General features: G+C 49.4%; 1 protein-coding gene across 1 annotated transcript; it reads right to left on the reverse strand.

Moving 5' to 3' along the window:
• Window positions 1-2,228: 2,228 nt before the first annotated feature.
• MB (myoglobin) lies at window positions 2,229-7,882 on the reverse strand. The gene is made up of 3 exons (XM_065639293.1): window positions 7,715-7,882; window positions 3,820-4,042; window positions 2,229-3,104 (listed from the first exon to the last, which is right to left on the reverse strand). The coding sequence occupies exons 1-3, from the start codon at window positions 7,807-7,809 to the stop codon at window positions 2,958-2,960; spliced, it is 465 nt and encodes a 154-aa protein (XP_065495365.1). The 5' UTR covers window positions 7,810-7,882; the 3' UTR covers window positions 2,229-2,957.
• Between the last annotated feature and the right edge of the window lie 6,092 nt (window positions 7,883-13,974).

Here is a 13,974-nt window from a genome sequence, read left to right on the forward strand (position 1 = left end):
ACCCCCTTTCTTTGGGGAAAATTGCCCTGTTCCTAAAGTAGGGGCTGTTGCAGGAGCTTTATAGACTCACTGTGTGGGAATTACATATATCGCAACCCTATGTCAGGACTGCAGCCCAGGGCATACCCAGTACCCAGAGTAGTGAAGATCCAGACACATGGATTTCACCACAAGCATCCCAACCCACAGAGCCTGCTGGGATAACTCCGCTGTTATTGATGTGTGAACTTGCTGGTTCGTCTCAGCTTGCACATCTTCACTGGGCTACAGGCGCAGCCAGAAAACCTACATCAGGACGCACATCTGACCAGCATAGATTCAAGGATGGTCCCTTGTGCACTGACACAGTGGGGTAAGGCAGGCAAAGGGGAGAGTCGGTGCTCCCAATGGACCAACTTTTATTCCAGGTACCTCATAACCAGTACCTAGGCACAACATATATGCAAACCCTCCCTCCTCCACCACATTGCCCTACGTGAAAATATCTAGAGATTACTCCAGTCCCACGCAGACTGACAAAGGCAGCTGCTATAGCAGAGCTTTTAATCCTACAGCAGAGCCTGTTGTCACTGGCAGGAAATTTTATTGTGTTGGACTGGCAATCCTAGACCTTAATTAAATAGGTTGCCCTGCCCGCAAAGCCAGACAGCCTAGACTGGAGTCAGACGAAGCCAGTTGCTTAAGCCAGGGACCACCTGGCTGTAACTTCATCTAGGTGACAGCATATGCTTTTGTGACCCTCTCTGAAAGGTTGAAGCCACAAGCAAGCTCCCAGAGGTGAAATGAGGATTTATAAAGAGCAAGAAATCAGAGATGCTCTGTTCTGGGAAGGAATTCATTCCTTCTCCTTTCAGAGACTGAAATTTTGTGGCCTTTGCCCTGACCAAAGACACAGCAGATCACGCTGGTTCAAGATTGATTTTTAAGGGAACTGGTGACTCCTCTTCTGTCTCCATTGCACACAGTGTAGCAGGGAGTACTTTGAACTAGACCCTGCTAGTAGCACCTGATACCAAGCATCTCATTTTTGTTTCTCATGCTTGCTCTCACACTATTTGTGTCTGTGAGACAAGGTGCATGACTTTCTCCATACCAGAAAAGAGCAGCCATGTGGACTCCACACATATCCCCCAGCCAGGACCCGGATGCTTGCCTCTGTAGCATCCCGTTGCTGTCCTAAGATGTGACACTGCTATGAATGCTCTTGACTCTGTGCAAATATACAGAAAGCCAGCACACTGCTCATCCACTTTGCTTTCTGCCTGGAGACAGCTTGAGTGCATATGCCAGAAGACACTGCAGCAGCTTACTGCTGAGGCCCTCAGCTGGATGATAGGGATGAAGAAGAGGAGGGAATGAGGACCTCAGTGCTCACCATGGGGTATAACTGCCCCTCCGACTAGGTCCAGCCAGAGAAACAGCACAATTCCCAAAGACTCTGCTAGTCCACTGTGAACCTGGGTGTCAGGACAAGACTTTGCTCTTAAAAAATCTTTTCAGGCTCCAGCCATTTCTGGCTAACTCTTGGGCAGCCTTAGGCGCAATGTGACCCTCAGTCTCTCCCCCACTCCAGTAAAATCAGGTCACTTGTACCTCACTGTGGTGCCAGGATGGGGAGTGGACAACAGGCTGATGTAGGTGCCTTGTCGCTGTGTCTGTCCCTTAAATTCCCCCATAGGCCATGGGTATACATTTGTAATTACAGTGCACCATGCACTGCAGAGACACCTCAGCAAAAAATGTAAAATGTTACAGAGACCAAAGCTTGGGTCTTAAGTGCATACACTGCCATTGCAACTTTCTTCCTGGGCTAATCAGCCCTGCTTTTCATTCTCTGGAAGGAGTAACGCATGGTGCTGCTGCTGGGACCCAAGGCTTCTTGCACGTGCTGCCTCCTCATAAATAAGCAAAGGGCCTTCCCTCCCCATGTTCCCCCTAGCACAGCAGCGGCTGTGGCCTGTAGTCATGGAGCATTTCTCTCAGCTGTGAGGTGCTGAGTCTAGGGTGCCGTTTTGTGTTGGGAAGTCCAGTAACCAGGTCCTGACCCTATGGTGACATCTGAATGCCCCAAGTGCCCTGGCTGAGGCAGATGCCATGTGCCACTCACGTCACGGACTGGCACTGCAGGTTGTGGTGCAGTCAGACAAGCATGCAAAACACCTTTCCACATTTCCCATCTTCCCCACGTGTCACTGAAATCCCTGTAAAGCCAGGAACAAACACATAACACTGGTGCAGGAAATTTTATTTTCTGGGAAACGCATACTTTACTTCCCAGTGCAATAGAACTTCAGTCGCATAGCAGCGGCTACCAGAAGCCTACAGATCGCAGGGAGTACTGCTCTTTATAGTTCTGCTAACGTGAGTTTAGCAACTAATGCAAGGTTCCGAGCTGGCAGACCCTGGAGACTGACTGGCTGCATTCACCCCCACAAAGCAAGGTAATGCTTTGCTGGAAGCCATCCACAGTAACCTGCTAACGGTCTCACCTGTGGGAGGAATGGGACAGTGTGCCTCTCCTTCCCATCCTGACATCCTTCTTGTACCATTTGAGTCATCCCTTCGCCCTCTCATTCACCACACTCCTCAACACTCCCCTTGTTCCTCCACATCCCTTCATCTCTGGCCATGCCATTCCCCTCTTGGATGAAACTGGATTTTGTGGAGGGGGAAAGAAAAAGGGGATAGGATAGGCAGAAGCTTACAGATAACCCCTTATATTATTTTTCCTAAGAAAGCAGATTATTTCTCTTGTATACATGAAGCCAGGAAACAACAGTTTATCATGAATATCACTTTGAGTGTCTCTACGCTGCCTGGAGTGACTCTTGGCCTCTCATCAAAGCTTTCCCACACGTCTTGGATGGCCAATTGTGAGATGTTCAAAACAGTGCTGGGGAAGCTACTCTAAGATGTATGTCCAGGCCTCCATCGTGATGTCCCTCTGCGCATATGTGCTAACCCTGGAAACCGAACTCCTTGTACTTGCTGGCCATATCATTTCGGAACAGCTCCAGGGCCTTCTTCATCGCATCCTGGGAATCAGCCCCAAAGTCTGCAGCGTGTTTTTCAGCGAGGACTTTAATAATGACTTCAGAAATGAACTGTGAGGAAGGAAAGAGAGAGAGGGGGATTAAAGAGAGAGAGGGGAAAACAGAAGGGACATTCAAGGTTTATTTTCAGAAAAGCCAGACTAAGAAATAGGTTGCAGAGCCTGGAAATATCTCTGAGCTAATTCAGTAGCCCTTCCTGCAGTCTCTGGAGAGACAGTGAGATCTAGCATGCAAGGAGCCTGGGCTGGGCAGAAGAACTGGGCTCTGTTCCTAGTTCTGACACTGAACTTCTTCATGACTTTGAGCAGACCATGGCCCTTCCCGCTCTTTGTCTGCCTCATCCATTAAGGCTGAAAATTCATGGCCTGTGTTTGTACAACACATAGTTTTGTGGGTCTTGGTCTCAAATGGATCTACCAGGGCTTACTCTAAATGCATGACCCTTCTGTTCAGCCACTGACAGTTCTTATGTAATGCAGTTTTCCAGGCATGCAAAGGCTGCATGGGCTGGTTTATTATTGTCAAGGGTTGCTCAGACTGTATTTGGTGTTTGGAACAGGAAATCTAAACTTGGAGGTTTTCATAGCATTTGCATACCATGAGCCCTTTCTGTGCCTACTCCTGCCTGTACACAGAGACCTCAGAGTTGAGGGAGAGCTCACTGAAGTCCACCTACCCATAAGTAAATAAAAGTGCAACTCTCAATAGCTGTCTTGCACACGTGTACTGCACATTAGACACCAAGACTCCCTGCCCTTTTCCGTACCTCCAGATATTTGACAGGGATTTTGTGCTTGGTCGCATGGGTTTGAGCCAGGGGCTTCAACTCAGACTCATGATTACCCTTCTGCTTCAGGATTTTGCCCAGCTGGGTAAGGACAGTAACTCCATGTTTCTTCAGATCTTCAGAGCCCTTCATCTGATCAGGAGTCTTCAGGCCTTTGAACCTTTCAAACTTATCCAGGGTCTCAGGGTGGTCCTTAAAGAGTCTGTGGACAAAAGTAGAGGGACTTGTGAGGCTTGAGAGAGAGGACAAAGAGAGAGAGAGAGAGAAAAGAGCTGAAGCCCAGCTGCTCCATGTATTTCAGAGTATATGGACAGGCAAAGGTGTGATAACCCACTTATCTCCCTAAAGAAACCTATTAGTTGGTCCCCCTAGTAGAGGCTACTTTAACCTGGGAACTCTGAGTCTGTAGATCCTTTACAAATTACCACCATTCGCAGTCACTCCTTTTAGCATGTATATAAGCCAGAGAAGTATCTGATCCTACTCTGAATCTGGTTTAAGTTGTTTTCATCCTTCCTCTGGTAGGTTGTTCCACAACCTAATGTCACTCTGTGTGCAGAAGTTTTCTTTTCCATTTATTTTGTACAGGCTGCTTTTCATCATTAGCAAATGATAAAAAGCCTCTTGTCTTTGGAGAGCAGAAGCTGCTGACATACCTCCCTTTGAGTATTGTATCTACTGTAATCCCATCGTCTTACACATGTCCTAATATGATCACCCCTGTCTTTTTCCATTCCCTCTGGCTATGACAGAAACCCTGCTCTAAACATGTCCAACTAGAGTGGCAGAGCAAGTGTCCTTATTTATTTTATATAGCTCTGCTAATGCTCTGGCACCAGTCCCCTGGGTTATGTCAGCTGTATTCGAATACAGACCAGAGTCAAGGTTGGTCATGGTACTGAAAGGTGAGTTCTTGCATTCATTTGAAAGAAAAACAAAACCAAACCAAACTACCTGTCTTCATTGACTTACTATTGCTGAGAAGCCGACATGTAGACCCCTGGCTCTCACCAGAACCCTCTTCTGAGCCCATCTCTAAATTGATCAGGAAAGGAGGGTTTTAGAGGCTTCTTACACACACACAAAAAGGGGGAAGCAGCCCCCAGCCTCAGGTCCCTCACATCTAGGGCTCAGGTGCTCTTGAACATGAGCTTGATGGGAGAGCTTACTGTGCCCCCACCCTATGAATGCAGCCACAGAGAAATTTTGTTCCTGTCCTTCTCTGACACACCCCAGCTCAGCCCAGTGTGGTTCCTCCGTCAGGAACCACAGTACGTCTGAGAGTCCTTGGGAGCAAGTGGGTAACAAAAGCATGGAGCCTTCAGGCATGCTGGTGCCATGCCATGCGGTGCTATACATAGGCACCCTGATCCCAAAATGGAAATGAAATCAAGAAGATGGATGGGTGGCTAAAAGCCTTGCTAGTGTTGTCCTCCCCACTTCCTCCCTGCTGCATTTCCTAGGAGACAGGATACAGACACCACTGGCAACCAAACTTGTAGGGAAATTCACTCTTTTCCATGACAGAGTCCTACAGTCAGGGTCAAAAGAGGACACTGTTTGTCCAGATTATTAGGAGCAGTCTAATAATAAGGTGTTGAGAGATATCAGGTCCCTTGCAGAAGTTTATTTTCAAGTATTATACCCTTTGATTGGCACAATCCAACTAGTTGAAGCACCAGCAAAAACAATGTTTGTCTTAACAGCCAGGGCGCTACAGCTCACACCATAAAATGGCTCGCCCAAGTCACCTGCAGCAGCATCTAGAGCTCCAGCCCAGGACCTCAGCCATGACACCAGCCTCCCTCTCATGGCAGTGGTCGCACACTTGCCCTGCTGCTGGGAGGGTGCTGGTGCTGGGACTACCTGGGGGTTGTGTCCCATCTAGAACTGGACATTCCTCCTAAGTATGTTGCCATAAGGGCTGGGCTTTCCACTATATGGTGTCAGTATAGGTTAAACTACACTTATAAATACCTCAAACACATGGAAAACTCAAAGCTGTTCTGCAGCAAAAACATTCTGTAAATGAGTGGCCAATCTTCATTGGTGTTTCGTTTCAAAGGTTTCCAAAGGATTTCTGCACTCTACCAGGTGCTGAGCACACCACTATCAGCCTTTTCTTTTTTCCTCTATCTTTCTACGACAGAAGTTGTGCCCTACCCAGAAAGATGACAAAACCTTGTGCTCTGAAATGGGATGGAGTTATTTCTAAAAATCTCCATCATTTCTAGCTATGGCTGAATCATGTCTGCCAAAGACGATATACTCCTGAGACTCTTAAAAATTCTTCCGATTAGTACTTTTTTGTTTCCTTTGGAAAATACCCAGTTGGATCAGTATTTTCTAAACATATTCCCAGGATATGACATCTACCTAAGAAGTCTTTAACTGCACATGAGGACACATTTCAAAGCTACAAGCTGCTGGGCTTCCCCTGCCTCTCTTCTCCCTCGGAAGGTCCTTGAAGGAACAAGAAATGACCTGGGTTGGCTGGGGAGCACAAAGTCACAGGGGAGAGGGGTGTCACCTATTTATTTAATGCCATGCTTTGCTTTGCAATATCTGAAAGAAAAATGGTATTACCTTTTCAGTTGGAAACTGCTTTCAGTGTCTTGTGGCATGTCCAGAGCCAAAGCAGCCACCTCACACAGATAGACTGGTGGGGAGGGCTGGGGTTCCTGCTACTCCTCCAGCACGCCTGCTCTGGGCCACATAAGGGGAAAGCCATCACGTTGCCACTCAGCTGCCCCATCCCTCCCTCCCCTTCAAATGGGAGATGAATTGGGCCATGATAAAGGAAGTAAGTAAAACAGCTCTCTGCTTTGGCACATCTTCGTAAAAGCTTTGGACAGTGCATTTGCCCAGTGGTGTGGGCTCCTTCCTTTAACCATGCTTAAGATAGTAACCACCTCCGGAGCAAGTGCCGCAACCCCACTGCTCTCCTCAGTGTCCGTACCCTTCCAGCACACCGTACTGAGCACAGGCTGAGTGAGGGGGAGATCTGAAGGTTCTCCTCAAAGTCTCCAGCCCTGCTGCTCTTTAAGGACAAGCTAGGATCCAAAGCCCACCAATGTTGTTTCCCACTCTGCAGCCCTAAGGTCCCTTCCAGACTGCAGTTCTGTGACTTGCTGCTGGCGCCTGGTGTGTTCCCCTCTTGGGGGGCCAGGACCACAAGGATAGTATGGGGTTGGGGGTCGTCTCAGATGGAGACCTTGTGAGAACTCCCACTCTGACACCAGAATCATGGAGGAGAAAGGAAGCAGGGGGAAGGAAGCGCCTTGTTTCACACCCAGACCTCAAATCCATCATCAGGAAGTGGAGAAGTGTCACCACCAGATTTCTGGCCAAAAAGCAAGATGGGCAAGTCTCTGCCAGGTGAGGCTAAGGTGAGGAGAGAGAAATACTCAGGTACTTCACAATTAATTTTACTGAAATCATAGATTCCAAGAAAATTGCCACAGAGTTGAATTTCCTCTCCTCTCCTTCCCTGCCTCCCCACATCCTTGCTGCAGAGCATCCAAAGGCCCAGGACACACTATTTCCTCAACATTTGTTGCTGAAGTGCTTGGTCAATGAGGATCTGAAGCAGAGCTTTGCCAACAGAAGCAGAGGGAGTGACAAAGCCCCACCATCTTTTAGCAGCACTGGCCTGCTCCTGTGCCCATAGATGGAGAAGCACAACTGCTTTACATGGTGAGTAATTTTTAACCCAGAAACCATAGCAATGGAAAAACCACCACCCTTCAACAAAGAAAACAGCCTGTTGAAGTAAACACTGCCAGACACAAGACCCCATACCAAATATACGCCTTCCTTAGTCTCTCATTAAAAGCTCTCAGCTTTACTCTTACAATGGAAGCTTCTTGCCTACCTCATTAAAACTTCATGCCCATGGCCAGGGAGGTCGGACTCCACCTTTCCCCAGATGGTCAGGACCTTCTGCCATTCCTGGTCACTGAGCCCCATGGTTCACTGAAGGCAGGTCCTGAGTGCTCCCTGCAGCCGTTTATCTTCCCCAAAGGATGGCTGGAGAGCTCACCCGTGCAATTTATAGCCCCTGCTCACAGACCTACACCTGTTAATCGTCAGCTGGACATCTTGCTTTCTTTCAGGCTTGTTTAACCTAATCAGCCTTCCTATTTTTTTTCTAGGAAGCTATTTTGGGTCAGGTGCTATTGTGGGTGCCACTGAAGGCATCGTTTCTGCTTTTCGTATTGGACTGGCACATGTCCCGCTCCAGACAGAAAGGGCACTGCCGAAACACAGTGCCAGGAGCCTGTCCTGGGTTCCCAAGGACCCAGAGACAGTGTCAAGCTGTATGGCAGGAGATTCCTGAAGAGTACTGTCATCTGCAAGTCCACCCCGCCTCCCTCTCCCCTGGCCTGCCAAGGACAGGCAGGAGAGAAGGCCAGGACAACCAGTAGCATCAGCTCCATCGCTTTCCCATGCTGATCATCTCACCCTCCTTTGCCTCTGGGGTAACACACACCAGTTACTAATAGAGAAGAGCACAGTGTTAGAAGAGACGTGTCCATAAGAGCTAGCCATATTCAAAGCAGCCCAGTCATCTCCCCAGCCTCTGCAGGAGGGAGGAAGGGGGTAGAAGCTACATGGGAGTCAGTTACCCCGCGCCTGCCTTCCAGGGTCCTTCTTCTTGCCTCTCCCAGGAATGCCCAAGATTAGCCACTGGCTGAGCCTTGACGTCGGAGCCAACAAACATACAGCTGAGCCAGGAGGGTAGTTTGCAGTAGGCCATAGACACAAGGACACAGCAAGGTTTCACTCAACATGCACCCAGCCATGGGTTAAGGTCTCTGGCTACCTCTGTCAAGCCACATGTCAGTGTTGGGAGGAAAAGTCACTGGGCTGACAAATAACATGGGTATGCTTCGGGACACCTCCCAGCCTTTCTTCTCCATCCCTGTCAGGACTGATAATGGCCTGGCACACCAGCGGGGTGATTAGTCCCTTCCAGGGAGAGATTGCAGTCAGAACACAGCCTGATAACAAACCCAGCTAGCACTGCTGCCCTGAAGCATGCACCTACCTCTGGACATTTCCAAAGTGGCACGCACCACAGGCCTTGGCAGGCAAGAAATGTCAGCCAAGGGCTGAAGACGCCTGCCTTAGGGCTCAGGAGAAGAGCATGCAACCCCACGGTCCCTATCACAGTGCTGAAGGACCTGAGGTGCATCCCTGCCTCTGCACACATCCATCCACTCTCTGCAAAGCGAGAACAGTCCCCCTGTCCCGGCCTTGCGAGGGGAGAGAAGTGTCCACGTAAAAGGGTGATCAGGCAACGAGGAAGATGAGGCACAGAAACTCACATCCCTCAGAAAAACACGGGTTTAGAGGGAATAGTTTGGGTAAGAAGGGTGGCAAAAGCCAAATGGAGGTGTGAACTGGTATCCAAGCCTAAAGGTAAGGGAATTTCAGACGTTAAACATTGCAAGCCTCTGCCTGTCAACCTGTGACCCTGCAATCCTCCCCTTCTCTCTCCTCTATGCACCAGTTTGCTTTACATCCAACAATTCACATCCTAAACACTTCAAGGGTAAGATTTCATCTTGATTTACCCATGCATATACCAGGGCACTAGCAATTACCCAAACTAAGCTGAACTGATGGAAGAGAGCTTGGGACCCCTCTGAATAACTCCTTGTGCTGTTCTCCACAGCACAGGGCAGAGACGGGAGAGAGCACATATCTGCAGCCGCGCTCCCCAAGTACTTACAGCAGTAAACAAGCATTCGTACCATCCCAGGCTCAGCCTTGGGTAGGATCCTGAATACTGACCTTACTATTTTACACGCGTTTCAGACACGAAAGTAATGTGCTCCCAGTACATGAGAGGCTGCTGCTTATGCACCAAGCTCTGTCATATTCCCCAAACAGGAACTACTCAGTTACCATAATAACTTCATTTGAAGTTGGTCGACTCTCTGCTCTCTGTAGCTTTCCCCAAGGTGATGAAGCCAACAGTCCTGGCATGGTCATTAATGTTAAATGGTCAGTAGGCTTAAAAAGAGTACAGGATTCCATATTGCTTTTTTTACAAGTGAAATAGTAATAAAATGAAATCATAAACTCTTCTCCCTAGGGCTTAAATAAATATTCTAAAGAAATACTAAGAGCTTTATAGCGCACCAGACCGCACCTCAACCCTGTAGCTGTGAAGGGGACAGGCCTCTACTCTCCCTCTTGGGGCACAGTCTATCACTTGCATAATCACCTCAATAAACGCAAACTACAGAGAGCCAACGTATCTGCCGCCTCCTTTAAAAAGCGCCGGGCCATTGAATAACCCATTTCAAGCACAGCCGTGATGTCGAGCGCGGCCGTCCGTCTGCAGCCACACACAAGGCGCTCACGCTAAATGAGCATAAAACGTATCGTTCATATTTTTGGCCACCTTTTGGGGTGATGCGTGTGCTGTCGCCTCGTTGCAGAGCCCCCCGGCTGGACGGCGACCAGCTGGCGCGGGTGCCCGCCCTGGGGCCCCCCCTGCGCGGGCCGGAGGCGCCGCAGCAGCCCGGCTCCCTCGGCCAGCGCTTGCTACCATCTAGTGGCCACGGGCGACAGAGACGCGGGGACTGGAGGCCACGTCCAAGCCCCCGCCCCGGGATTTGGAGGCTCGGGGAGGTGGCCAGCACATATCCCTTACATTTGGGAGGCGGGAGAGCAGTGTCCCAGTGCTGCTGGCAGAACTTTTGTAAGGGGCTCCTTTTCAGCGCAGGACACAGAGATGCTCTGTTTTCGTCAGAAAGGGCCCGTGTCAGGGCAGCAGGGCCCTGGGCTGGCCGGGTGGCTTTGCCCCCAGCCTTGCGGGAGGAACGCTGCTCCTTCCCCCAGCCTTGAAAACTGGAGAGAGATGAGGTGGTAGGATTCGGGCAGAGGAAGGTCCCATGAAACAGCAGCAGAGCCACAGCTGAGCCTCAGGATCCTGCTGTCCTAGAGGCTGTGCGGGGCTGGTTTCTACAAAAAAATGTCACCAAAAGGTGCTTAGGAAAGGTCATCTCCCATCTGATAAGCACAACAGGCAGGGGAAGAGCCATTTCTGGCAAAACAGTAGATGTTCCCTCACCTCTGCATTGCCCCTCCCTCAATGGATAGCAAATGTTTCTATGGGCACTAATGAATGTAGATCATACCACATTCCTGCAAATGGAAAAGCTGTTTGTTTTCCCCGTTTAAGAGGGAACAAAGAAGTTCTAACGACTTGCTTGCGCCCAGAGACAGCACCAGTGAAAGAGCAAGGCCTGGCTCTTGGATATGGTTTTAGAAACACCAGCTGTTTGGTAGTTATTAATATGGGGCGCAGGAGTCCAGACGAAGCTGGGAGGCACGGTAGGAATCACACACCAGCCACAGGGAGGGACCAGCTCCAAGTCTTTTTGGCTACATTCGATTTTCTTCTTGGAGTATCGCTGTTGTAAAAGAGAAATCCTGGCTTGCGAAGTGAACACCAGAGAGCCCATCAGTCTCCCACATTGCCTTGGCAGTTAATACAGCAAATTGCCAATGATTTCTAGTCCTGTCTTCTCTGCAGCCAGACCTGCTGCAAGTAGGGAAAAGTGTACTCAAGTGAGAGGCGCTAGCAGAAGTCATAGACCTTTTTTCATTTGAAGTAAGTTCATAAAATAAACTTTCAGGCAAGGAGGAGCAAGGGATGCTCCAAAAGCTGGTCCATTTTCCTCAAACAATAACCCAAACCATCTCGTGTGCTTACACAGCAAAACAGCTCAGAGGGCCAAACAGATTTTTTTTACCAAATGAGTATTTTCCCCACAACACAATTAAAGAATCTCTGAGAGCAGCCGAGGGTCCTGTGGCTGGGAGCAGCGGCGGCTCCAGCTCTGCCGTGCCCCCAGGTCGTGTAAAGCTTGGTGTGACATAAGCGTGGTACACACTGCTCTGCTGGGGGAGCAGCTGGGGGAGTGGAGCGGGGGGGGATGGTGCTCCGAAAAAGCCAGGAATATTATATAACGCCAACTTACATAATTACCTATTGCATAATGCCAGGGACGAGGCCCTGCATAACGCAGCTGCTGTTTCTATGGCATTTTGCGGATACCCGGCTGCCTCTAAGAGACTCATTTGCGCTTTGCTTTAGGAGCCTGCAGCTCAGTCCGCGCAGACAAACAGGTGAGACCCCGTGCTTGTTCTCCCAGCAGCATTAGCCAGAGAGGTAAGGGTTAGCTGGAGAGGTAAGGAAGGGCAGTAGCAACTGGATCTCATAGCTATAGTGGGGCAAGAGTGTTGGGTTTTCTGCAACTGTGCCATTTACTTCAGTATTCAGAGGATCAGAAGACTGTCAGAGAAGAGCACCGTATGAAGCTGCATGCATTGCACAGCTTCCAGAGCTTGTAGGAAACAAGGTGGTGTCTAACTGGTGGTGGCAGTGGCCAAATCCCTTCCAGGCTCACACCTCTCTTCCCCTTGCTCTTAAACACTATTTTTAGCAGTGCCTCAAGGCAGGGCTCCCACACACTGGGGGTTTCAGCAGCTGAGATGTGACCCCGGCTGCTTGCTTAAAAGGAAGAGGAAGGATTAGAAGGAAGAGATTTCAGCATCTGGACAAGATTTGGGCTCTGAGGTTGCAGAGCTGTGCTATGTACTTATGAGTATCTCAGCATGGGTTCTTTCAGGTGTCAGGCCCTGTGTCATAAAGTTAGAAGCAGCTTTACCTTTGCTTCAGTGCTCACAGGATCCAGCCTTTGATGACTATCAGACAGGCAACTGTATGATTCAGTCATTTTCTTTTTCCAGAAGGTGCACAGGATAACACAGGCATCACCTATAGCTCTTATGCAATCATCTATGGTACATGTGACACTGCAGAGCACCTGGACAAAATATTTATCTGGGCTGAGTGGGACACATTGCAAGCTAGTGCTTGGATTCAGTTGGAAAACAAGCAGGAAAGCTGCAGGGCAGTCCAGGACCAGAATATTTAGGTTCCAATGTAGAAGAGCTGAGGTTGTCTCCAAGGCTGCATGTGGTCTCCCTGGGGATGCAAACCTCCTCTGGAGGGCTGGGAAACTAGAGCGCAAAGGGACTGTGGATTTTTGTGGGAAACCGTGAGTGCGGTTAAAGGAATGACAAGTTTGATTAGAAAACAACAGGCAGATTTTAAAGCCTTGTCCATCCCAGGAGCAAAGGGAGGAAATTATTTTTTTGAGGTAAGAACACAGATTATATTGGCGAGACCCTGGAGATCTCTAGAAGTCAGTGAGAAGACATCAAGGAACTGTGGCATCCAGCGGTCCTGTCAGGTGGATTAAACTTCATAACATCATAATGGCACACAGGGATCTGTGTATTACTTAAACAATAAAGCAAGAAGGGAATTCCTCCCTCATCCCTCACCAACAAAATACTGTAGCTAGAATCTCCAAAGGAATAACTGGAAAAGGGAAGGCCCACAAAAACACATAGGGGCAAAAACATCAAGCAATCAGTATGCATGCAGTATTGTGTGTCTGCCTGACACCCTGAACTCTGTAGCTCAGGAAGCTGTAACAGAGATGCTAGCAGCGTGGCTGAGACTGGGATTTCATGCTCAGGTTAGACTGAAATCCAGGCAGCTGGTGGCTGTTCCCACATCATGTCTTATGCCAGAGAGGGTCCTCATCCTCCTCCTCCCAGGGCCTTGGGAATATGGGCACAAGGGGCACCCTGCAAAGTGCCTTGCCCTGCAATAGTGTGGGGTGCGCTTTGGGCACGGCTGAGTGCTGCTGGAGAGGCGTTCACAGGCCTGCAGAGGCAGCAGCAACTGCAGCATGGCCAAGAGCGGAGCAAGAGCAGCATCAGAGGAGATAAAGCTGAGCTCCTGCGCAAACAAGCACCCTTTCTGCAGCCCACCCTTCCTTGGGACACACACGCCTAGAGTCTGCAGGGAGGTGGCAGTGCCTGGCTGCTGGTTAATCCCTCTTAACAATGAAAACTTCTTCATGTCTGAGCTGCTCCTTGATGAAGAGGAATTAACCAGAATACAACACACAGTGCACAGCTCTGCTGTGGGCTCTTGGGCTCCCAAAAAGGGACAGGAGAGCCCATTGCTATGTGGCAAAATCAGGAGATACAGCTGCAAATTGTCTTGCCCAGGCCCAGCGGGCAGGCAAGTAGCCC

The sequence above is a fragment of the Caloenas nicobarica genome, chromosome 1 (genome assembly GCF_036013445.1).
Source record: "Caloenas nicobarica isolate bCalNic1 chromosome 1, bCalNic1.hap1, whole genome shotgun sequence".
Lineage (NCBI taxonomy): Eukaryota > Metazoa > Chordata > Aves > Columbiformes > Columbidae > Caloenas > Caloenas nicobarica.

Bases quoted from the DNA above. Each gene is read 5' to 3' on its own strand.
- MB (XM_065639293.1), bottom strand. From the start codon at position 7,809: ATGGGGCTCAGTGACCAGGAATGGCAGAAGGTCCTGACCATCTGGGGA. The intron at 4,043-7,714 runs GTAGGCAAGAAG...TTTTGTCCACAG, and splicing joins GGGCATGAAGTTTTAATGAG to ACTCTTTAAGGACCACCCTG. The intron at 3,105-3,819 runs GTACGGAAAAGG...CCTTCCTCACAG, and splicing joins TCCCTGTCAAATATCTGGAG to TTCATTTCTGAAGTCATTAT.